At 40.2% G+C, this 26,034-nt stretch overlaps 1 protein-coding gene across 5 annotated transcripts in view; it reads left to right on the forward strand.

Annotated features, from left to right (window-relative positions):
* Positions 1 to 26,034, forward strand: part of KLF7 (KLF transcription factor 7) — a 111,591-nt gene that overhangs the window by 24,824 nt on the left and 60,733 nt on the right. For 3 of the 5 annotated variants that reach the window (XR_011074128.1, XM_068544598.1, XM_068544602.1), the window contains one exon: positions 15,780 to 16,413. Coding sequence is in view for 4 of the 5 variants with exons in the window: in XM_068544598.1 (XP_068400699.1) it covers positions 15,780 to 16,413 (634 nt within the window). In the remaining variant the exon portion in view is untranslated. Of the gene's footprint in view, positions 1 to 7,105; positions 7,172 to 15,779; positions 16,414 to 26,034 lie in introns of those variants that run through there. The other 2 variants (XM_068544601.1, XM_068544600.1) reach the window with 2 other exon arrangements.

The following is a 26,034-nucleotide window of genomic DNA, read 5'->3' on the forward strand; positions in this document are numbered from 1 at the left end:
GACACCACATTGCCTTTGATTTTATATACCTATAAAAAGTCCCAAAGTTAAAAGATTTTGATATCCCAGATTGATTAGGTGCCCCCTCCCAATAAGATGCTAAATTACTTGATTTTTAATAAAGATGGTCTTCCACAACTACACATTTCTGAATGGCAATAATAATTCTTTCTTCTTAGTTTACTACCAAATGATTATAGATAAAACCACTTTAAAATTAAGGTTTAGGTTCCATGTAGGGAGCAGGGCTAAGTGTCAGTTTTGCCCTTGTGTTGATTTGCTGCCCAAAGTTGGATGGATCCCCTTGGTTAGAGGTATGTCACCTGATAAGAACTACTGGCATCCAGGATTTTTACACAGAAGTGAAATGCTTGCTGTTCATCTGTTTTCCATTACTGCTATTTTTCCTCCCCTTCTTGCTGCTTCTAATCCTTCCATGTTCTTTTTCAAGCTGCATTTTCTATTTGAATCTCGAACAAAAGAAATGAGTGATTGATAATACTGGTGTTGAAAATGGGCTAAGATCCAGTATTCTGAAGGGCACTGGGTTGGGGGAGAGTGTTGAATCTGGTTTAGTGAAATATGCATTTTTATGTTTATTAAAACTAGGAAACTTTTTTTCAAATGTTGAATGACAAATTCAAATACCCCCTTTAAAAAAAGTGTATCACTTACAGTTTTCATATATTTGGTATTAATCCAATAAACAAGTAAAATTAGGTTCTTAGTAAACTGTAATTATAAATTTTCTCAGTTCAGATCTTAAAAAATGATACTGGTTCCATTTCTTTCTATCTCAGTGATGACACTTGATGTTGACAGATTGGAATGACTAAAATACTATTTACTTTTAACAATCCAACCAAGATTTGGAACAGTCAGAGAAAACTCAGAAATCTCTTAATAAAGGCTGTTGTCAAAACTAAGACCTCTTTTTGTTCTCACCAGGAGAAATTACATAGAAATTACATACGTAGATGAAAAGTTTGTGAAGTGAAATTTGGGATCGAGTGTTGTGTTTACAATTTGGAAAGATCCTGAACCTTTTTCAGGAATCCTGTTGCTTCAAGGTTACTGCAGATGGTTTGTTGAATTTTTTAGAATGTTTTGAGATCGTGGTAGAGGGTTCAGATTTGGACCAGAAAAAAAGCCTAAGGGAAAAAGGCAAGAACTTTTGGTTCTGTTTCTGGTCTATAGTGTGGCTATAGAAGTATGGAAAACCCAGTTTTCTTTACTAGCTTGGGTTCCCCATCAATAGGATGGGGATTTTAATCCTTGTTGTCTAGTTGGTCTCACAGGGGGACTTTGAGGTTACATGAAAATATTGACAACCATTTTCAGAAGCTTTTCACAAAAGAATTCTCTGTAAAAAAAGGTATATGTCATTTCATATGGATTGGATTGGAAAAGTCCCAGTTTCACCTGGCTGCTATAGTTATGATTTGTTCCCGATTCTGTCAGCCTGTTTTCTAGAGAAAATGGAAGGTTTCTGTAGATCTCTGATTCAGTGAATCGTGGGTTCAGAGCTCAGAGTATGCTTTTAAGAACAGCACAGATAAAGCATCCCTGCCTTAGCAAAAGTGATCCTTTCATTCATATAGTTGTTTGCAAATCCTGATAGTGGGGATGGCATTTTAATTTTATTTTTCCAAGAAACACATTCAAGAACTCAATTTATATACACTAATATGTATAAAATAGATAACTAATAAGAACTGCTGTATTAAAAATAAAATAAAATTTGGAAAAAAAGAACTCAATTTATTGAAGATCAAGCCAAATATAAGCAAATTTTATGGCAATTGCAGATATAGACACAACATCAAAATATCTCCTAAATTAAGGCTGTGGCTCTGCTGGGGCCCACATTCCAGGATTCTCAGTAGAGAAAACATGTTTTCTTTATAGGGGAGTTTTATTAGCAGCAATGTTCCGGTATGTGGTTCAGGTTAATTAATGATGTAGTCACACTGGTGTCTTGCCATGAGTTTTATTCCAGTACGTAGGGCACTAGGAAGTCTCATTGGCATATCCTGTCATGCCAAAATGGAATCCTTAATTTGGACCATTAAAATACATCTCAGTGAGGTCTGTCAACAAGGTAGTTTAGGAATTTTTAATGTGGATACTACCTTACACTGTGAATTCATTCACCATAAACTATTAAGTAGCATGTGCATTGGTTTCAATGAATATATGCCATTCTAGAATATTTTGTTGGCTGAGATGATTGAGACGATTGAGACCTCAAAGACCCAGACCACCCACAAGCTCTGGTAGAGTTGACCTTCAATTGTGTAAGGAGATTTGTACTAAGAACCACCTTTTCCCCATGAGAGTTTCTATTAATTTCAAATCACGGTGGCGTTTTAAAACTTAATTTTATGTTGTGCATATGTAGCAACCTTCCTTGGAGGTTGAAACAACAAAGCAACTGGATTGGAAATTAGATTTTCCCCCTTATGCTGCTAATGTAGTTCTTGTTCCATTGGGATTTCCCTTTGCATGGGCTGATGATTTCTTTGAAACTGTATGGAAATTGGTTCAGACAGGAACAAAGGGGAGAGGGGATGGCAGTGATGATTCAAATTAGTGTCTCTTCTTCAGTGAGAGTCTGGTGCGCCTGAAAGTGCATGTCTTGCGGTACCAGGCGAGCCATCTAAGGTTAAATGAGATGCCAGAGCTACTGGAAACCAAACTTCAGGGCCTCAGCCCTTGATTCCTCCCTGTCCAGTTGGGTTGAGTTGTTAATTTGAAATCTGCAACATCAGAATGTGGTTCAGAAATGGGCCAAGCACAATTTTTCTTTTCTTTATGTGATGGAAAACCTTCTCTTTCTTTCTCCTTCATCTTTTTCCAGCCATCATGTGAAAGCTTCCTATTGCCTAACATAACAAACAGGAAAGGGAATGACTTTGTGACTCTGGGAACAATGACGGGTTTAGAGAAAGGCATCCGAAAGACATGAAAAAGAATCTACATTTCATTGTCAGTGGCATGTGCACACACACGCATACATGTGTTCATACACACACAGGGACCCTGTACAGCTTATATTCAATATTTTCACCCTTAGCTCTTGCCTAGTTTAAACGCCATACCCTCTTAATTGGATTTTGGCTTCCTTCCAGGTTCAGTGTTTGAGGGCTCTGTATCCGTGAAATAATGATACTGAAATAAATAGCATCTCTCAGTAGAGATATCTTTTTATGTAGAATTCTTAAAGGGAATGGAGAGGAACGAAATGCTTTGTGTTTAGGAATTTATGGGAAGGTCACCAGAATGGGCCAAAACAGGAATTTCCAAGGACCTCACCTATGTAAGTGAAGTGTGCGGCTATTTAGGATGACAGAAAACATGAGTCCTCCCTGCCTGCGAGATTTGAATGCACTGTTTCATCGAAATATCAGTGAATGTGGGATGCCCATGTTGGGAACCAAATGGATGTGACCCTCAAGTGCTTCAGAGACCAGTGGCCAGAGTTGCCTTTCTCAGGGAGGTCCTTTTGGGTAATGGAAATGGGAATAAATGATATAAGATGGTTGAGCCTCTATCTTTAATCTGTTCCCTCAGGGCACCAGTTAACAAGAACCTGGTTGCGGAGGCCAGGAGAGGGTGGGTTTGTTCATCTGAGCGACACTTGGAGCACATGATGCAATACAGACTCCTTAGAAGAAATGCCCTCTTTGCATCTGTTTGAAATGGGCAGGTGTGAGGACCCAAGACTGATCTCTTTGTCTTGAGCAGAGATTCCATCTTACTGAGTCTGATGAGTATGAGTCAGTGAGTGCTTTCTCGGTGGTAAAATGTGAATGGAGGAGAAACATCGATGGAGCCCTCTGACCTAATAAGGTAGACATTTTAGGATAGCTTTCCTGGCTGGTGAGACCAGCTAACGTCCTCCCTGGAATTCCGGATTGACTAATGGCTTCATTGATTCATTTACCCATTAAACTAGTATGTTTAGATGCCTTTTCCAGGCCCTGTGCTGGGTGTGGAGATTCATTGGCACATAAGCCCAGGTCCCTACTCTGCTGGAACTTCCCTAATAGTAGGGAAAGATGGACAATAAACATGAAAACAAATAATTTAGATCTTTCCAGGGCTTGGTAAGTAACTAAAAAACAAATAAAACAAGGTAGTCTGAGGGAGAATGAATTGGGTGTTTGGGTTAGTTTATCTAGGCAGATCAAAGGACTCTCTGAATAGGTGGCAATTAAACCAAAACATAACAGATTAAAAGAAAACAGGTATGCCATGACCTGGGGAGTCTGGATTCTGGGGTGCAGGAATAGCAGGCACTATGGCTCTGCGCTTGGTGTGTTTGTGTGAATGGGAGGGGGGGTAAAAGGTGAAGAAAACAAGACTGGTTCACGTAGGATCTGATTTGCATGGCGAGGAAGTAAGTGTGATGGCAGGCCATTGAAGGACTATTGGCAAGAATTTGAGCTGGAAGGGGTCTTTGAGAGGGTGGTTCACTCACTTTGCGAGAAGGAAATGAACTCCCTGCTCAGGGTTAGTAGTTCAGTGGGAAGGGAAGAGGCAGTGTTGGAAAGGGAGGTGTTGAATCTGATTCCCAGGCCAGGTTCTTTTTACCAATACAAAATGAGAGTTGAACAGCATCTTGTCCACTTGTGTTTATGGCTTCTCTTCCTGGTGGTTTCTGGAGGCCAGAGGAGAAAAGATGAAGTGGCAGGAGGAAGAGGAACGCTCTCTGAGATGAGGAAATGGCTTTTACTTCCTACACAGGGCTGCCCTATGGCCTTGTAGGAATCTAAATGTGCCTCTCATTTGGGAATGCTGGGTGTATCCCAGACAGTAAGCATTTAAACTTTTTTTTTTTCTTTAATGAAAAACATTGAAGAGACAAGTAAATATCACCTGTAATTAAATATTAAAATACTGCTGAAGCCTACAAGGACTGTTGTTGGTTATGTATGCATACATATTGTTTCTGGTGTTCTTTTTGGTGAAGGAAGAAGAATTTTGGGCTTGTATCATACTCTTCGACCCATGCCTGACCAGAATTGTGATCAAATGTGTTGACATTTTGACTGAATTGTTTGTTTGAGAGTTGCTTCATTCATTCATTCATTCATTCATTCATTCGACAAGACAAATGTTTGAATCAGGCCATGAGTCAAAAACAAGTCCGGGTGTCTTTAAGGAGCCCATGTTCTAGTGAAGATTATATTTAGATGCTGGTGGGCTCATATCCATGGTGAACCAGAGAATTCATTTCATAGAATCTGTAAACCTGGGTTAGTGAGTGTCTTAAGCTTCATGAGCGAGGCCATGAGGTCCCTGTGAAGAGGCCAAAGACCACCTTCTTCTGGGTTTTGCAGCCTCCTTCCTTTCACCAGCCAGTTGGGCAGCAAAGCCATTGGTCTGTTCCTTCGAACCTGTTCTGAATGAGCCATTCCCATGTTTCTTTACCCTTCCACCACTATTTCATGGCCTCCTGGAACTCCAGACTAGTAGGTTCCTGAGAACCCCCATCCATTCACCTGGTAGGTGAGAAAACAGCCCAGTGAGGTCGATCATGCAGCCGGAGTCCCCTGCTCACTTAACCTTTTCCACTCAACAGCTTTGCTTTACATTGATAATTATTTGGTGTTTTTATCTTCCCTTTCCGTGCCCTTGATATATTTATTTCCTTCTTAGATGTGTAATGAAAAGAACACATTATATATTGGCTATAGCATCCATAGTGTGTGTTTCAGGCCCTGTTATAAGCACTTGACACTTGAGAGTGATTGAACTCTCACACACTTCTGCGTTGTAGGTTCTTCTGTTATCTCACTTTACAGATGAGGAAACTGAGGCAGAGGGGTCAAGTAACTTGCCCAGCAGTGATGTGAGCTAGTAAGTAGTGCAACCTGATTTTGGACCCAGGCAGTCTGTCTCCAGGGCCAACTCTTAACCCCCTTGCTTCTGCCTTTCAGGGTACACAGGGCCCGTTTCCTTAACTGGGGTGAGCAGCACAGTGGCACACCCACACAGGCACCTTAAATATTTTGGTTTATCAATTTTGTTTATCTTCTCAAAGAACCAGCTTTTAGTTTCATTGATTTTTGCTATTGTTTCCTTCATTTCTTTTTCATTTATTTCTGACCTGATCTTTATAATTTCTTTCCTTCTGCTGGCTTTGGGGTTTTTTTGTTCTTCTTTCTCTAATTGCTTCAGGTGCAAGGTTAGGTTGTTTATTCGAGATGTTTCCTGTTTCTTGAGGTAGGCTTGTATTGCTATAAACTTCCCTCTTAGCACTGCTTTTGCTGCGTCCCATAGGAAATATTTGGGGAAGTTGATTCCAAGGACCCTGAATTAAGTAAATGTACAGCCATCTATGTCAGGAAAAGCGGCTTAGGGCTTGGTTTCATTATGTCTTTGGTTGTCACTTTTCGAAGTCTGATGAGCAAAACAAACATTCCTCTTAGTGCCCCTATGTTGTCTTCAACATTCCACAGTGGAAGTTCTTAAACTCTCTTGGTTTTGAAAAGATCCTCTGTGATCACCAGCCACTAAATTGCATCTGCCACTGAGGGCCCCGATGGGATTTGAACCTGTTGTTCTTGGGAAATTCAAACTTCGAGTGGGTTTGTGTGTGTGTGTGTGTATACATTGTACACCTGGGCAGCTGTGCTTCGGGGTGAAAAACAATCATGTATGTATATGTATTTTTTATGGGAGGTAGAGGAAGGATATATTTAATTTACCCGACTGAGAAGGATATAACAATGGTCCAGAAGGGAGTCAATGAATTTAGCTTGCTTTAAAAAAAAAAAAAAAAAATCCCAGTAGCCTGAGTCAGCCTGTGCAAGTGATTTGGGAGAGGAAGGGGAGATGATGTCATGGGTTCGGCATGTTCTGATCTTGGCCACTCAGTGCAGAGGGGCCCGGGGAGTTTGGGGAGGGTGTGTGCGTGTGTGTGCAAAGGTCACAGGAGCGGGTAGGGGGGTGAGTAAGAGCGGGTTGTAAAACAGGATTAATAACCCCTTGTCAGACCTTTCCCTGTTACTGTGTTTTGCAGTAATTTTGGTTTGAATGAAGGCTCTCTAGCCAATTAATGTTTATTTGTTTCCTTTGGCAGGACCCGTTGGGGGAAGGGATGAGATTGGTGAATTTAAAATTTTTGTTTCGTTTTTGCATTTTGGAAGAAGAGGCAAGTAATGTGAGTGCGGGTTTTCAATGAAGGCTCCCCTGCCCACCCGCCCCCTCCCAGCCCCAATCCACCCCTTTAAGAGGCAGGAGGCAAGACATGGCCAGCTGGTGCCTTGCACTGACACAGGTGCAGAGGCAGTGGGGGGGGGTGGCGAGCCAAGAATAATTACAGGTTTCTGAACCATCAGGCCCCTCCTGACACAAGCGCTCATCGCAAAAACTGCTCTTTATGGAGAATTAATGGTGAAGCTGAGCAACTGTCAGGGTCATTGTTCTTGCAAAGCATCACTCCTCGGGGGGAGGCCTTCTCCCCAGTCCTTGGGCTCTCATGAGTTGCTGGAGCAGGGTGCCTTTCTTCTCGAGCAAGGACTGCTTGGCCCTCTCCTGCACAGCGATGGGCTTTTCCTTTGGGGGTGTCTCTTGTGCATTTTGTTTCTTTCCTAAACCACGCTCTCAGCCCAGATCTGGGTCTTTGCTCTAGCGTAGGATGGTTTTTCATTGACTATTAAGGCATGAACTTTATTTCGTCCATGGAAGTATAATAACTGAAGCAGAGACATCTAATGAAACTTATTTTCAAGCTCTAAAGTAACAAATGGGGTTTCCTCCAGTGTGTGTCAAGCTAAATGGAGACTTAGCTGGGAAGTAAGTTGATAGTGGACCCCAGCGTGTTCTGTGACCTAGCTGTGACGAGCAGTGGTGTCTCTTCACCACTCAGAAGTTGAATTTAGTTATAGTTCAGTGGCCAAGTGAGAGCGAGTGACCCTCCTTAAGGGCTGATGGAGGGTAGGTGCAGTAATTGTAGGTAGAGGCCAGAGTGATAGGCTTCTCATTGGTGTGTTCTGAAAAGTAACGTATGGAAAAACAACCCTGAACCAAGATAGGACGGCCTCTCGTGCATGGGCCACCTTATCCCTAGTGGACACTGAATTTTAAGGGTCACAGACACTGTGAAGGAGGAAAGAGCTCTTCCAGGTTGTGGGAGGCCTGGGGGACAAGGAGCACAAGACCTGGGCCCCAACTCTGCGCAGGTTACGTGGCTGTAAAATTCGCCTTAACTCTTAATTCGGATTTGAGTTGTTTGGTGTTTGTTGGTTTGTTTGTTTTTAATGTGCTGCAACTAAGGAATCTCTGGGAGATGAAAGGGGTATTTGAGGCTGTCTATTTCAAAGACGTCCCCCTCTCCCCAGGTCTTTAATTTTGTCTCCTTTCTCCCCAGCCTCCCCAAAGGAAAAATATACAACAAATATTTTCTTTGTATGTTGAAAATCGTTGGGGGAGGAGAAACACTGAAGGGGTTTTTGGTAGAGATTTCCCACCGTTCATGTTTGTTTAGAATTCAGTTAATTTGCATAGCACTGTCTCTCAGAATTTACGGATTACTAGAGGGAAATACTTAATTTGGTTCCAGCTCCGGCAACCAGCTGATGTGAGAGACAGTGGGAAGGAATGGCATTTACACTGGTTGCAGTACTCGGTGGTTTTGCGGAGTTCAGCAGTTCTGACAATGATGGGTAATACTGTTGTACCTCTGGGGTGTGCTATTGATGTGGGTTCTTTTTTTTTAACCTAATAGCTAAAAAACGCAGTAAGAGAGTTTCACTTATACCATATACTTGCTCACCCACAATTTCTAGACAGAATTTATTCTCTCCTAACCTTCCACCCAAATATTTTCTGGCAGTGAAAGTCAAGAAAAAGTGAATGTTTGTTTAAAATCTATCTCTAGGTCTTACAAGTTTGATTCTTGTCACTGGTTCATACCTCCTCTCTGCCACGAGTTAGGTTCACTGTTACATTTCTCCTCCTCAGAACTGCTTTGAAATGTAGAAACCCAGGGAGATGGGCAAAACGTTGAGGTGCCTGTTACGTGAGGTTCTCGCATAGGCTTACTGAGTTTATCAATTATGGTGCTTCCTTTCCCTCCCCCAATCCCTCAGAAAAACGGTACCAGAACTCTGGCCATGCTTTCAACTTCCTTTCCCATCTTTCAACTCTGACCTAATTTAGAAAGACTAGAAATGTGTCAGAACCATTACATCATACCATCCTTTGAAGAGGGGAAAAAAAAAAATCACAAAGTTCCCATAAATATCAATCTTTGCAATCCTATAGAGTTTTCAAGTTGGCTTGGAGTTAGAAGAATAAAGATTTTGCCAAAAAGTGTGAAGTGTGAACTTAGTTAATAATATGTTAGAAGGAATGAGTATTTTAGAAGATTGCTTTACAAAAGAAGCACAAATTACCCTACTGTCAGTAGCTTGTTTTGTGTCACTTTGAATTTCCATTCTGGGTTGTGTGTGAATTTCAGAGCACAGAAAAGTAATTAAGCTCTGGGACACTCCCAGGAGAAAGGTAAGAGGTTCGTCTCCCTGTTTCTATACTTCAGACTCTTTGGGGACTGTGGCACCATGGTTAATAGCACGTGACAAAACCACACATAACAAATGTCAGGAAGGGGCTCCCATGGGCAGCCAAGTGCAGTTCACCTGTGTGTGCAGTTACCTGGGTGAGCATTCTTTCTGGGAACCAAAATTCACCCCTTCCTTGCTGGAAGCATTGGCATCATCATTATCATCAGCGTCAGTAGGTCAAGGTCTGATCTCAGAAGAAGCATGACTTTGCAAGTTTCCATGAAGGAGATTGCTGGTATCTCCCCATATTTTTGCCTCTATGTTCTTTCCCCAATTTGTTTGATCTCTTTGTTCTTTTAACTCTTGGATCTTTTAGGTGAATGAAATAGGTGGAATACTTGGAATGAAGGGCAGCTGGCTAAAGGGAACACAAATGACTGATAATTGATTATGAACATAGGTAGTAGTGTAGGTGGCACTTTATTTCAATGACTGTATTATTCCAGAAAGTAATCATTAGCAAAATGCCATTTCTTTTATTTCTTCTATTTCTTTTTTGACTCACTAACTCCAAGTATATGTGGATCCAAAGACTACAAATAACTACTCCTAATGACACAGTTATTGAGTGGTGGCAAGAATATTGGACCAATGGCTTTGTCTTATGTTCTAATTAAAAGACAGAAAAAGAACTAGAACTTTTTATGTTTTAAAAACATGGGTATAGTTTCAGCGGTGGTGATGGATGGGGGTTGTGAGGTAAGCTTATTTTTTAGAAAGTTCTTACAATGGTACACCACTTCAAATACTTAGACATATCTGCCATCTGAGACAGCAAAGGTAGAATTTAGCTCTAAAAGATTATTTTTATTGTTTGAGACCTATGTGATTTAAACAATATGGTCATTGCTTTTAAGGAGATCATAATCTTAATAAACCAGACATGCTACCAATTTATGGACCCTTAGATTCATTTTGGAGACACCGTTTAATTGTCCAGGATTAAGGAGGGTTGTCTTTCAACACTTGACAGCCAGCATATTTTCTTAGCTCTGTGTTTCCTAAACCAGGCTTCCTGAAAGAGATAGACTATATGCTGAACTTTGGATGAAAGAACGATTAGTGGGAGAGAAAATGAAAGATTGTGTCAAGCATATGGGCATGAGGTGAAGTTAAGGAGAGGAAAAATAGGTGAGGGAAACCCTTTAGGGGAGGGTTTTAGGGGAAATGGCAAAAGTGCCTGGAGATATTTGCAATCTTGACGGGCAAGTTTCATGTAAATTATGATGAGATAAGGGACAGGTTGAACAAGAGCCATTTGGTAACCTTGGCATCATCATGCCCGCATATGACCAAGTTTCTTACATATTTCTTGATCCTGTGAAAGTAACTACCGCTTGCCAACAACAGGGAGATTTTGGTGAAGTTAATTTGTCCTGCAAGACTTGGATTATCCTGTTTTCTGTCAAATTCTGCCTGTGGATCCTATCCTAGAAGTAGCAGGTATGGCAGTAACAGGTTTGAATTTTTTTCTTTTTTTAAAACTAGGTCTTGGATTATCATTTTAATAAGCATGTTTCAACAAGAAGGCTATGAAGAGAATGGAGAGAGTATTTTAAAATATTTCAGGGTGATCATTTCAAAACCAAGTTCAGGTGATATTTGTTAGGAAACTAGAAGAAGCCATGCATTTCGAAATTGGGATATCGGAGAGCCTTCACAAAACTCATCTGTGACTCATAAAAAATAAGAAAGTCACTTTGCACTTGGGTGCGTTTCCTCCCTATTGCTGACGGTAGTGGAGTTTTGAGAAGGTGGAGGCTGATCCAGTGGCTCAAGCCCTAAGTTGTATTGTTAGTTCAGGCTGAGAAAGGCCTCATTTCTCCAAGGTGGGGTACCAGACAGCCATGATTTATGTCATTAAATTGACATCTGCTGACTCCAATTTGGAGTTTGCTGGCTAGTGTCATTGGGACAGAGTAAATCTCTGGTTCTGGTGGACAAACAAACATTTGAACTCTGTATCGAAATTTGCAATCTGGAGACACTCCTAGTGTGCCGATGGGCATTTCTTTTCTCTCTCTCTCTCTCTTTTGAAAGTATTTAGACTTACAGTACGTTGCAAAAATTGTACATAGAGTTCCTGTATACACTCTTTGCAGCTTCCCTTAATGTTACATAATCATAATACAAGTATCAGAACAAGAAATTAACCTTGATAAAATACCATTAACTAATTTATACACTTTATTTGAATTACATTATTTTTCCCACCGGTGTCCTTTTTCTTTTCCAGGATCCAGGCAGGGATCCATTGCATTTAGTTGTCTTATCTCCTTAGTTTCCTGCAATCTGTGACAGCTTCTCCTTTGTTCCTCATGACCTTCATACTTTTAAAGAATACCGGCCAGTTATTTTGTATAATGGCCCTCAATTTGTATTGGTCTCATGTTTTCTCATGATTAGATTGAAGTTAGGTACTTTTGGCAAGAATGGCACAGAATAATGTTGTGCCCTTTTCAGACTGTCATGTGCGGGGAGCATGATATCAATATGCTGCTAAATTTCATCATATGGTGAAGGTGGTGCGTGCCAGGTTTCTCTACTGTAAAATTATTATTTTTGTCTTTGTAATTAATAAATGTCTTGTTGGGGGAGTGCTTTGAGACTAGGCAAATATCTTGTTTCTCATTATACCTTCATCTATTAATTTTAACATCCATTGGTGATTCTTGCCTGTACTCATTACTACTTTGTTGTTTGACTAATGGCGATTTTCTATTTTAATACTTCTATTTCAATACTTCTATGTTTATTAATTGTAATTTTATTATAAGTAGGAGCTGATCTATCTCCTCCATTTATTTATTTATTCAACCATTTATTTATATCACTGTGGATTCATGGATATTAATTGTATTCCATGGGTTAGAATCTTTTATCATTATTCGTTTTTGTTGCTCACATTGCCTAGATTTGGGCTTTGAGAACTCCTTCACGTTGGCTCATGAGTCTTTTTGACATGCCTCCATCACTTTATGAGCACTTCCTTGTCTTCTGATATGACCGTATATTCTAGTCTCATCTTTATTTTCTTTGCCTCAGCCTTTCAATCAACTATTTCTCCAAGGCACCCTGGTTCCCTTTATTGGATAGTGATATTTAGAAACCAAGATCTTCATGCCAGGTGTGCTCACTGCTACTGGAGTGTCTTTGCTTGTAGACTCTTCTCATTGACAGAGCTAGGAAATACATGTATATATACACATACATGCATATACACATTTATTTCTATATATACCTCTGTGTGTATATGTATTAAAATCTCTGAGTAAATACTGATACCTTATATTCCAATTAAACATCATAGGCATTTCTTAAGGGAGTTCTTACAATTATTTTTCAAAAACATTGGCGATAAACTGTCTCTTTTGCTTGGAAATAATCTAACATTGAAATCATCATCCTTAACATTTTAATCTCCAACACTCCTGATGAGTTTCTGGTTGACCAAGTCTTCTTTTCTATCTAAGCTTCATCACCAGCAAATATTACAAGAAGTAGATTTCTCAAGACAAAAGTATTCCATAATGATTTCAGAGGGCTACCCAGCACATTCTGATGGATACTCATGCTTCTCTAACTCTCAGATGGAATAAGAATGCCTTGTATTAGGATTGCAAGCCTCTCTTAAATGGTCCAGATTTTCCCACATTTTAGTGATGGGAAGTATCTCCATCCTTAGATAATTAGTGTGATCCATGTGTTCTGGGATTCAAACTAGGGCATACTGGGTAGGTTATTTTTTATCCTCCCTGAAGAGTGTGTAAATGCATTTAGAATATCTCAGTTCCTTAGAACTCTGAATGTGAAGAGATCTGAGCTTCCTAATAATCACAACAATTTCTTAGTGACTTTTGATTCTTTGAGCTAAAAATATGTAAGATGACATCACATCCAAAAGCTCTATCCATAGACACTGGTGACTGTGGGTGTGAAATAGTCCTTGTGTGTGTGACGCCGGGAACTGCCTCAAGGACCTCTTATAACCCATGATTCAGCTGATTTCTACCTGAAACGTATCTGTGTCTCAAAGGTCTGGTTCTGCTCTTTGGGCAAAGCTAAAGGAGCATTACAATTATGTTCTAGAAGACATGTATTAGTGGTCGTTTCTAGGATTGCTAGCCTCAGCCTAGTCCAGTTTAGGGTCAGCAGGTGGCTTTTGTAGAGTGGAGTAGAATAGAATGATCAAAATAATAGCATAAAGTTGATTTTATCTTTGTTTAATAGACATTATGTACCTGATGGGTACCAGACACTGTACTAGGTAGATGATGGTTTAAAAAGGGAAGGGGAGGTTTAAAGGAGGTTTCAGGGCTAATATCTTATAATTCAGAAGTGAATTGGCTGGGGCTAACACTGAGGGTTTCAATATTGGAAAGAAGTAAATGATAATTTTTAGCAATGAGATGGAAAAATGAAAGGGAAAATCTCTGAAACATAGAATTCAGAAAAGGGGCAAATAAGGATAAGACAAATTCCTAGACCTGAGAAGGTGGTAGTACTTGTTTCGGATATAAAGTGGTGGGAAGCTACTCAGCAAGAGCTATTATTTAATCAATAAGCAAAATATAATCAAACTTAACTTTTCCAATAAGCTTTACTTGATTAATACCTCCATAATATAGAGTACAGAATTCATTGTCCACTCATCCCCTAAGAACTTATCAACATACTTTATTGTTATGTTATTTGGTACCACTTTGCTTATAAATTCATGTAATTTTTAGCTTGTAATGGTTTATTCTGCACCTACATCACATGGATCTATCACAGTCTCCTCCTTCTAACATACAGAAACCCTTGCACCTTGCTGGGAACACAGTAGTTGAGTGAACACGTGTGACATGAGGGTTGAATGAAGATTGGAACCATTCATTAGTTTATCCTATTAAAAATCAATAGTGAGACCCAAAGGTGATTCATTGTTAAAAATCTGCTTTTCTTATTCAGTAATGCAGAGTTTTACCAGAAGGCTGATTAAAAACCAATCTTTTGAAATGTCACCAAAATAAAATCCTTGACAGATACAACGCAACTAGGTATATCATTAAAATAGATTCTTAACAGAATAAAAACCTAGAATCAGAACACTAGTTGAAAACATAGAAGCTCTACAGAGGCAGTACATTAGGAGCTAGTCACATTTAAAATTTGCCATCAGTGTTTCTTTGTTGAAGCCCCAGAAGTTAGAGCAAATTGAACTGATAATATAAGTTAGCACCATGGTTTTCTACCAGATTCTGGAAGAGTAGGATTAAGTGAGGAGAGCTTTTAGATTATAAACTTAAAATCCGCTTTGGCCATAAAAGTGCTTCCCCCATTACAAAGACTTACATGCACCATGGATGAAGATTTGTTGAAACTCTGAACCTTTCTGTTTTTTTTGGTTTCTTTTTCCTCACTTCTTTACCAGGTGAAAACTTTATATTGAAATAGATTGTGTCTTATCTTTAACAATTCAAATAGCTATGATTGAACTTATTTTTATCATGGAGTCAGAGATGTCAAACTATTGTAATGGGACTCATGCTCCTTGCCACACAGTATGTAGCAATTGTATTTTGAATAACTTGCTGTAAACAATGGGGGTTTTGTCATGTGCATCAAAGGTTTTATACAAGGCGTTCTTTAGAACAGTGTCCATTCCTGCTGGTTAGGGAATCCATTCCCAAGGCAGGGCTTGCTGTTGGTTCAGCTCATGACTTAGTTTGGGTGGGCATGGTTTATTCTTCAGGTCAAGTTGGAAAATTGGCTTATTTTTGTGACTTGCTAAAGTCTATTTGAAAAATTAAGTTGGACTGTGGGGAGTCTTATCTCGATATGAAAACCTTGTCTGATTCTATTTGCTTCTTGCTTGCGTGGGAACTCCTAGGGAGGCTTAGAGCATCTCACCTGCTGAATTGGATTGTGGAGCATGAGACCATTTTAACATTAATGTTCTCAGGGAACTTGATGGTGTGAGATAGCCCTTCTGGGCTTCTAGTTCCCCATTAACTATAGATGTGACCCTTGTGAACCCTTCAGAAGTGTCCAGGGAGGAAATAACAAGGTCAGACCTTTCAACAAGAGAATTTCAGATACGAGCCATGAAACATTCTCTGTTCCTTCCCGTATCTTCTTCCTCAGCCTGTCAACATGTGGTCTTATGGTGTTCTTTGCTTCTGATGGCTGTTTCTCTCCCTCCCTCCTTCCCCTCTGCAGACATGCCTTGAATTGGAACGCTACCTGCAGACGGAGCCTAGGAGGATCTCGGAGACCTTTGGGGAGGACTTGGACTGTTTCCTCCGTGCTTCTCCTCCCCCGTGCATTGAGGAAAGTTTCCGGCGCTTAGACCCCCTGCTGCTCCCTGTGGAAGCGACCATCTGTGAGAAGAGTTCGGCAGTGGACATTTTGCTCTCTCGGGACAAGTTGCTATCTGAGACCTGCCTCAGCCTCCAGCCAACCAGCTCTTCTCTAGACAGCTACACAGCCGTCAACCAGGCCCAGCTCAACGCAGTGACCTCATTAACGCCCCCCTCGTCCCCTGAGCTCAGCCGCCATCTGGTCAAAACCTCACAGACTCTCTCAGCCGTGGATGGCACAGTGACGTTGAAACTGGTGGCCAAGAAGGCTGCACTCAGCTCAGTAAAGGTGGGAGGGGTGGCGACAGCAGCGGCAGCCGTGGCGGCAGCTGGGACAGTTAAGAGTGGACAGAGCGACAGTGAACAAGGAGGGGTAGGGGCTGAGGCATGCCCCGAAAACAAGAAGAGGGTTCACCGCTGTCAGTTTAACGGGTGCCGGAAAGTTTATACAAAAAGCTCCCACTTAAAGGCCCACCAGAGGACTCACACAGGTAGTGGTACAAGTTGGCCGCACGTGGTTTCTTCTTTTTCCTCCTTTAGCCTCGTGGTGGGAAGGGCTTCTCTCTGTTCCGAGAAGTGGCATCCATGCCAACTAGGAGGTGTAGAGAGGCAGGTGGGCCTGGGTGGGGAAGCAGGTGACTCACTCGCTACCTTAGGATCTCCAGGTGTCCTGAGCACAGGACATGGGTTTGTCACTCACTGGCTCGGAGACACTTTCAGAGGCAATGCCAACCACGGTGTAGAATCAGACACTACTGAGGATGCCTGAACAGGGGCTCTGGTGGTGTGACTCACAACCATATGTGATATGTGCACTTGTCACTTTCCTGACAGTTTTCATTGTTTTATCAGTGTCATTCTGCAGTTTGGATCAACACTGGAATCCGAGGAGGTACATTTGAAATTCACAATTGAACAAGGTAGCCAAGGTGTCCCTATTCACTCTTTTTCCAGCATCCGTGATTTTTCATCAAAGTCACCAACAGCAGGAGGGTTTCAGAGTTCATTAGAGGTGATCATTCTATAATTAATTGGCATCTCCTCTTTTGCATTGTTCTCTGGCGCATGCTTTAATGGAGAGATGGCAGAATTGCTTTTTAATGAGCTTGTTACTGAGAAGTTGCTAAAGCGATTACATTGCTATGTGTGTGGTAAGGGCGCTGGGGACCGGCGGGGACTGTATATTTTCCTCAGGACTTCTGTGGTGACTCCCAGGAATCATGTTGATCTTGGGAGCGATGGGATAATTTGGAAGAGTGGGGTTTGCAGAGAAAAGAGTGAGATTAGCATTTTCCTTGAATCTGGTCTTTGTTCTCTGGTTTGATTTGGAAGCTTAGGGCTGGTGTCTCTTCTTGGGGTTAGCATCGTAGGAGCAATTACTGTCATTGGGGGTTTTTTAATGAGTCCCTGACAGTGTATTGCTGGTATGGTTTTTGCATACTGCGTGCACAGTACAAGCTGGACAGGGAAAAGCTCTGAAAGTATAAACAGCAGAATCAGAGTGTTGTCAGGGAGAAATAGGTGATTGGATCTAGGCTGGGAGATGTGTTGGTGAGAGTTCTTTTCGGGCTCACTGCTTGTCTTCCAGGTACTCTGTGGTGGTTTGTGGACTGTGTCACCAAGGAAGTGTACAGTGCAAAGTTCATTGGCTGGAAAATCAGGAAAACCTGGGTTCTATTCTAATGCTATTACTAGCTAGCTTTGTGACCTTGAGCACATCGCTTTACCTCACTGGCGGCCTCATTTTCCACATCTGCCAAACAATCCGGATCTTAAGGCCCCTCTCAGCTTTAATGTTCTGGGGGGAGGGGGTCTGCGAAATGTCTTTGTGCAGGACAGAGGAGCTTCCCTGAGGTAGGAGTGCATAATGTGTGACTAGAAGCCATCACCACCGTGAACCTGGAAGGTACTCCCACGGGAGGATGAGCGTGGACATTGCTTCCTCACACCACAGGACTTAGGCATGCTCTCCTCTAATTCTGAACTGACTTTCCCTTGTGCCCTCGCTTGGTTCATGGGAAGGTCCCCTAAGGTAACTTTTGAACCCGTGGCTCAGGTTCGGGTGCCACTCAGGGTTCCCACTGGAGATTGGGTTCAAGTCCTTCAGTCCACATACATCAAGGCGAAAGCTTCCTGCTATTTTCAGCTTTTTTTCCCCTCTCTCTGATATTGTCCTGGAGGTCATTTTTATTTATATGTCTTTCTTTCTCAAGTTAGTGAGTAAAGTAACGAGAAGACATTGTAGTGCTCCCAGGCTCCAGCCATGACTCATCTCCTGTTCCCCGCAGGAAACCAGAGAAGGCAGGATGCGGCAAGAAGGCTGAGCTTTGTTGGGGGTGTGGGATTCATGCTTATAAGCACGGTTTTTCATTACTGACGTGAGACAGGCAATGTCCCGCCTAGTATGGAGACTGGACGGCTCTGGGGAAGCAGAGAGTCTTTTTTGGGGGTGAGTCCAGGGCATTTTCTTCTTTTCCCTCTCCCCTCTTTCCAGTGGATGTGTTAGAAGGATAACTCTGAGGCGTGATGCGTATTTTGTGCTTTGTTTTTTGGGCATTTTCTGTTCAGAGTGATTATCAAGGTGGAGCTCATTATGTTTCCCAGCACCTGCAACCCCTTGCCTTATAGTGGATTAAAGTGGAAAGACTCCTCCCCGTGGGGAATTTACCCAAGAAGGCACCATGCATTATTAGAAAGGCAGTACTGCAGAGTGGTTAAGAGCAGGGCTTTGCAGTCGGGGAGACTTGGGTTTGAATTCTGGCTCTACAACTTCCTAGATTTATGACCTGGATACATGATGTATCTTCCCTGAGCCTCAGTTTCCTCACCTGTAAAATAGGGATAATTTACCTCCTAGATTGTTTTGAAGATTAAATGAGTAAACATATGTAAAATACTTGGCAGATGGTAAGAGCTCATTAAGGATAGTAATAGGGTTGGTTGTAGTTGTGACTATTGCCGATGATATTGATTAGCAGTGATTTTGTGCAAAAACAGCTTTATGTAAACTAGAAATAAACCACTTAAAGTTAAATGCCACCAAAAAACAAGAAGCTTTTCTTTCCTCACTTCCATAATTTCAGTGTAGGGGTGATGATACAAGGACATTATTCATGGAGGGTGAAATTGGACATGCAGGCATTGGCCCGTTGAAGTTGGCAGTAATGTAGAGCATGACTTTCCTAAAACAACACATGAAGCAATGGCCTCGCACCCTCCAGAAGCATTTTGCCGGTAAAACCTTCTGCAGAGACAAGCATGGAGGGAAAAGTAGGTGCTATAAGAAAGAGAAACAGACAGGAGGGGAGGTAAAAGTGGAGATGGGGGATGAGGAGAGGGAATCTGAATTAATCTGGATGAAATGGATGAGAATCAGAAGTATTTATTTGGAATTGGTGTGAAGGGGGCACATGGGGAACTGAAAAAAACAAAAGTGATAATTTATGTGGTGTGGATGAACTAAGAATAATGAAAAAAGCATGAAGGATGGAATCAAATTAAGTGCAAACATATCAAGGAAGTAGACTAGTAAAAAGCTTGAGGGCCAAAGTATAGGGTGATGGGAATTCAGGTTGGAGACGAGTCTGCTGCTAGAAGTGAACGGAGTAGGGAGAGCCGCTGACCAAATGTTGAAATGAAGTTTAAAAAAATGGACTCTGGTTGGATTCAGGCAAGCTGTTTTAACACAGGGCTCACTTTAATTCAGTGAAAATATTTTCTTATCCATCAGCTGGGGAAGTGTTTTCGGACATAAAAAGAGAGAGAGAGAGAGAGAGAGAGAGAGAAAACCATCCAGGAGAAAGACGGGAAATATTGGCATTTTGTTCTCTAGAGTTATATATATGATCTATCTCTTCTACATGGTAATATGTTGAAAAAGAGACACACTTGCAAATGTGAAATAAAATGTGTGGGTCTCTGTCTATGCATAAAGAAAGACAATACATTGTTGGTAACATGGATTTCCTTGCATTGAAGAATTTTTAAAAGTGTTATTCATTTAATCTTTATACAGATAGGATTTACTGAGCTGGAAAAGATATGCTTCTTCTTCTTCTTCTTTTTTTTTTTTTCCCTTCTGTGGCTGTTTTTTGAGGATGCTGAATCCTTCAAACTTTTTGCCCTGGAGGATGTTAGGCAATGAGGTGGTTTTTCTTTTTTTCAGGTAGCAGATGTTCAAGTTGGTAGCTAGGGCACAAATACTGGTTGCCCAAGGAGGTGAAGTGAGGGATGGGGGAGCCAGGCTGGGGGTGGCAGAAGATGAGGCAGGGACTGGGACAAAAGGAATATTGTGAAGTAGCAGAATCTTAGTGAAAGGAAGCATATAAAAATGGACATATGGTTTATTCATTGGGACGAGCACTTAGTGCTGGCATGAGCGTAAAAATGTCCTTTAGCAGCCAAGCCATTACAGACCTTTCTCTCCCACTCTGTTTTCTGGTCTTTGTATAATATATCTTTCTTTCTCAATAAGTCAACCATTATGTTCATAGTTTTATTCATCTTCTTGGAGACAGCTAAATAATTCTTATATTTTGACGCAGGGGAATCCCTCACTTTCGATTTAAAAAAAAACCCACTTTATTATGCTTATTTTCAGCAAAAATCAATTTGTTAAAATGTTAGTAGTTTCTATTCAAAATGAGAAAGAATAATATTCTACATTTCTTCTCGATCACTACTGAGTAGGAAAGGAAGAAAGTCTGTGATTGAAATGGTGCTTTGTGTTAAGTGAGCAGACTTTTCTAATATGGAAATTCATATAAAAGCATGTCCACATTTACACTATTAAGATGAGTCAGGTTGGTAAAGTCCGGACAAAGGCCAGCAATGGAATCTTTGGTTGTTGGTCACAGAGGAGGGAGAAAAGAGGCCACGTCCTCTCTTGTGCTACTTGGAGAACTCTCTATAGACTGGGGTTGCTTTAGCCTAATCCATGGGTGGTGATAGGACATTCTAGATTTTGCACTGAAAAATATAAAAGTATGCTTTCTAAGTGAAAAGATAAAACGAACGTGCAATTTACTTAGCATTTTATATCTGCTTTGGGGTGGTCATAGTGAATCAAGATGTGGCACAATCTCTAAGTTTAATTAGGATTTAGGGAAATTGTTTTTAAATGGAAAGGTGGGTAAAAACATTACAAACAAAAAGATGAGTGTAGTATTTAAGAGGCAAACAAAAGTGCTTATTTTATACATATAATGAAAGTTCTTTAAAGTTTGAAATATAATTTATTTTACTTATTCAACAAATACTTAAAAACACTTGCTATATGCCAGGTATTGTTCAGAGTATTAAGAAACAAAATTCAATTGAGTACATTTTAAAGATCTTACTGGCTTTATTCAGTGGTTCATGAATTGGGCAGCATCTCATCTAACAGATAGAAAGGAGCTCTGAAGCACTATGCAAAACAAAAGACTTTTATAGACAGAAGGGGGCTGGACAAGGAAGTTGTACCGGCAAAGAGCTGATTGTTTGTGGCAAGGTCACCTTCCTTTAGGGGATGACAGGGGTCTATCAGGCAAATTACCTCACTAGTGCTGATCAGGTAATTCCAGATTGACTGGTTTAAGATTCCATTCTTGGGGCGGGTGAACCTATATTAAAATTGTAAGTTTCAGTTTGGTGAAGTGGGGCTTAGCACAAGTGACTCCATTTTGGGCCAGTTGTCTCTTTTTTTAACAATTCTGCCCTTCTGATCCGACTCAGCCTGAGAGATGTGATCAAAATTTAACGCATTAATGCCACTCCCAGCTACTGCTCTGAAGATCTCACAGTTTTTGCTGATTCTCTGTGTGCTATTCACAGGTCATGACTTAAGGTTCACACTTTTTAAGTTGGTCATTCTCTTCATCCCTTTTCTGACATTTCAGTCTTAGGGTATTACTTGCTTGGTGGTTAGTGGCCATGAACATGCACTTAAACGTGCATTTAAAGTGCACCAGGAAGACTACTATGATTATTGTAAGCAAGACAATTCCCAGTATCTGGAGTGCACTTCAGAGCCATGCTCCCCAAGACCCAAACCAATCAAAATCAAATACGTCAAGGAAGACCTCGTTGAAGGAGTCACTTTTTAAAGCCAAGTGGCTTATTCAGTGATTTTATGTAGCTGAGTTTCAGCTTCCCCAGAAGTGTTAATCCAAGTGCAACAAGTGGTATTGGACGCAGCACAGACACCTTATTGTTCAGCTAAAAGATAATCAAGGGCTATCCCATTATCAAGAACAACCTTGGTCAGAGAGTCTAAGGAATTTTCTTGGGCAGCTGTTGCTTTAGCAGTGGATTCTGCAGTACTTTCAAGAGTTAAGGAAGGTTCCTGATCATAGTCTCATTTGTACTCACTCCTAACCAGGGAAGTAGGTGCCTGCCAAAGGAAGCGAACCCTGAGTCCTGAAGCCTTCTGATAGGTCCCTTCTAACTTGACAATGTAAATCAGGGGAGTTGACCAATGAGGTGCCTCAGTTTGATTGTGGATGGTTAGGGGCTCAGTTAGATAACCTAAGAGGCATTGCCTGGTTATGTACCAGCCATCTAGGCATGCATAAGCCCAAGGAGAATGATAATCACCACAGACAAAGATTAATCGTGTCAGGGCACAAACCATTCCCATGAATGTGGCACTGTTAACGGATTCATTTGCAGGGATCGTTGCACTTGCCCATTCAAGCCAGGGGTCAGTTAGTTTTTCAGTGCATTTGGAAAGTAAATCTCCTCGCCCCAAATAAAAAGTTGTTCTAAATTCCTTGAAGAAATGGGTGCTGCTGGTAAGATCTTTTCATGATTGGGTAAGATCTGATTTAGATAATCATAAGGATGTGAGGGTGCGAATATACTATGGTTTGTCTAGGTGTTGCGTCTAGTTGGGCAAGTACAGCTATAATCAGAGAAAAGTAAAAACAAGGCACTGAATGTCCTGGCCGTAAAAGTTAGACCCTCTAAGTGACTTCTAAGGGGGCTTCAATTGTAGTTTACAGGACATTAGGAATAGAAGAAAAATTGGTCGCAGGAAGGACCAGGGGGTCTCTAGCATTATGGACAGGTTGGAGTTTTTAATGGCAAATCCAGCAGTCTAAAAGGTTATCCCCCTTGGTAATGGCCTGGGAGATATGATGGTGTTGTCGTTCCAGGCCAATGCCACAGTAAAGGAAAGAAAGAGAAGAAGAAAGGGTTTTTAATGCTTAAAGTATGAAGTCTTGATTCAGCATCTTGGGTGGAAGCAGTCTATACTGATGTCAGCTACTTCTCTTCCTAGTTAGTTTGATTTGCAGGTCTCCAGAGTTTGCCCAGGAGCAGATGTCAGGTAGAGCCTTCTTCAGCTGTGAGATATATACCCAAGGTTCAGTGCCTTCTAGTTTTGCAGCAGTGTCAGTGGTCAGGAGCACTTGGTAAGGTCCTTTCCATGAGTCTCACTTTTGCAAAAATATCAGAGTAAAACAATAACTGCCTGTAAATTATAAAAGACTTTAAAATGCCCACTGTTAAGATCTGATGAGAACTCATTTGCTAAGGAAGTGTATTTATTTCTGTGATATACATTTTAAGATAGTAACTGGAATTACGACTGATAACATTTTACCAGAACATTTAAGATTTCCAGGAATTTCATACGATTTCTGGAACACTTATAACATATACAAATACGAAATAGAGAAGACTTATTGTTACCTATTTGACAATGCTTCTCATTTAATTTAATGTATCAAATAAGCCTATTTAGTTTAACATCTTTCTTTTTATGAGGAGAGAGAACAAATCTCTTGAGATGTTCCAGGGGCCCTCTGGAAAATCCCAAAGAAAGTTTGAAGTCAAAAAACTTCACTTAGAATTTGATTTGGGGGGAAGTGTGTCAAAAATATCCATTTAATAGTGACAGTAGATATTGTTAAAGGCAAATACAGAAGGTTACATAGTTGTAAGCAAAACTTAGCTCTTTTAATATTGAGAAGATTGGGTTTTCTCAAGCAATCAAAGACCTGATAAAGACAGTGTGAAGCACGGTAAGTTACTGTGGTAAGACACAAAATCTTCACTGTCCAGGCAGATTACTTAAAAAATAAAGACAATTTCACAATCCGTTATCAAAAGCAGACTAAAAGTCCAGTAAAGCCTTGTAATTTTAACAGAGAAAACCAAATTCTAATTTTGTACCAGTGTACTTTTGATATTAAAACTCATTTTTTTTAAACTTAAATAAATTCATTCTAATCTTAGCCAGCCTGACTACACATAAAATTTGTTTCCCAAGGTTCCTTTTCCACAAACTTTCTACAATTTTGTCCTATTTTTTTTTTCTCTTTCTCATTTTGGAACAATCAATCATTTTACTTTCCTTACCTACTTTTCATACACAGTTGTTTTCCTTCACCCTTATTTTTTTCTAAGTAGTTTTAATTACATATATTGATAATATTGAAAATAAGGAATACATCCTTAATTCATAGTGAAAACTAAGATGTAAGAAATTGTGGACTGTCTCTTATATGGGCATTCTGTGGATTGGCAGATTTATAAATACATTTCATAATTTCTAGAAGTATATTCTTTCTCATAATAAATTTTCCAATGTGGCAAAAAACCCCATGTCTACTAATAAACCCAAGTTTCTCAGTAATAAGAAGCTAAAAGTAGATAAACCTATGTTCAGGACTAATGTTCCAGTATTTAAATGGAAATGATCTAGATAGTCAGTGACTATTCATCATTTAATTTAACTTAGTAAAGCTCTAAGGTTTCAAGTTACCAAAAAGATTGGGGAAACTATTTAAGTAGATATACCATAAACCATAGTTATTGCTGGAAAGTGGAAGCGCTTACCCACTTACATCTACTTAAATCACTTGTTCTTAACAGTTATGTTTAGATTACTCATGAAAATTTTATCATACCAAGTTATTTTTCTTGCTGAAAAATTTTGTAACGGAGATAACATGAACTTATTTGACTAGTAAACCCAGGTAGAATAAAAGTTGTATGTCCGCATTATTTTCAATGTTGATAACTCTAAAGACATATCTATTTTAATTAAGCCAACAAACTTAAACTAGCTTTTATTTACTGAAGATTATCCTAGGTCATGTGAACTTGAAAAACATTTGAGTTAGTTTTCATATTTTTGAGACTATGTTCAATTTATATAACATTTGTTTTTAAACCAATTAAATGGAGCCGTTTACAAATTAATTTTAGCAATACCATCCAGAGGTAGAAAATACCACACATCTACAGCACATATACAGTTGACCCTTGAACAATGTGGGGTTCAGGGGTGCCAGCCCTCTGCATAGTGGAAAATCTGTGTGTAACTCATCGTCCGCCCTCTGTATGCATGGTTCCTCTATATCTGCGGATTCAACCAACTGCAGATCATATAGTACTGAAATACTGACTGTTGGAAAAAACCTGCAAACAAGTGGATCCAAGCAGTTCAAATCTTTGTGGTTCAAGTGTCAACTGTGTACACAGACACACATAAACATACAGACAGACTCAGAGACCTTAAAGCTTCCATTCTCAAATTTTAGCCATGAATTAGGTACAGTAATACAAAACTCACTAGTTATATAAAATAAGTTGGATCAAAATTGTGTGTTTGGCAGACGGAATAAGTTAAGGCTCAGATGGCTATAGCTTTTCACTAATATTTGTGAAGAAGACACTTAAGATTTTTCATTTATCTTAGTTCCAAATAACTCCCTACCCCCCTTTTTTCCCTTTGATAAGAATTACCTCCCTGGAGTTTGCATTTCAAAGAGATATGGCCTAGATACGATTTCCTGGAGATGACCTGGTAGAACATTTACATCTCAAAGGCACAGGAAAAGAATGCAAGTTCTTCCAAGAAGGACTCTTGTTTCATAAGGCCAGAATTTTTACAATACCTACAAGTCTTTTGAGATGAATAGGGGAGGTTTGGGGATTGGGCTTCGAATTGTTTCTAGAGCTGCATTTCTGGTTTTGCAAAAATTTGTTAAGATAGGGGCAGTTGCTTTTAATTTCTCAAAGAAGTGGATTGTAGCCTAAATGATTATCAAGGGGTTGATTTGCTTATTCAACCACATTATCTTCAATTTGCTTTTTTATACTGGGGAGAGGATTTCCAACTAAGA

This window comes from Eschrichtius robustus, chromosome 5 (assembly GCF_028021215.1).
Source record: "Eschrichtius robustus isolate mEscRob2 chromosome 5, mEscRob2.pri, whole genome shotgun sequence".
Classification (NCBI taxonomy): Eukaryota; Metazoa; Chordata; class Mammalia; order Artiodactyla; family Eschrichtiidae; genus Eschrichtius; species Eschrichtius robustus.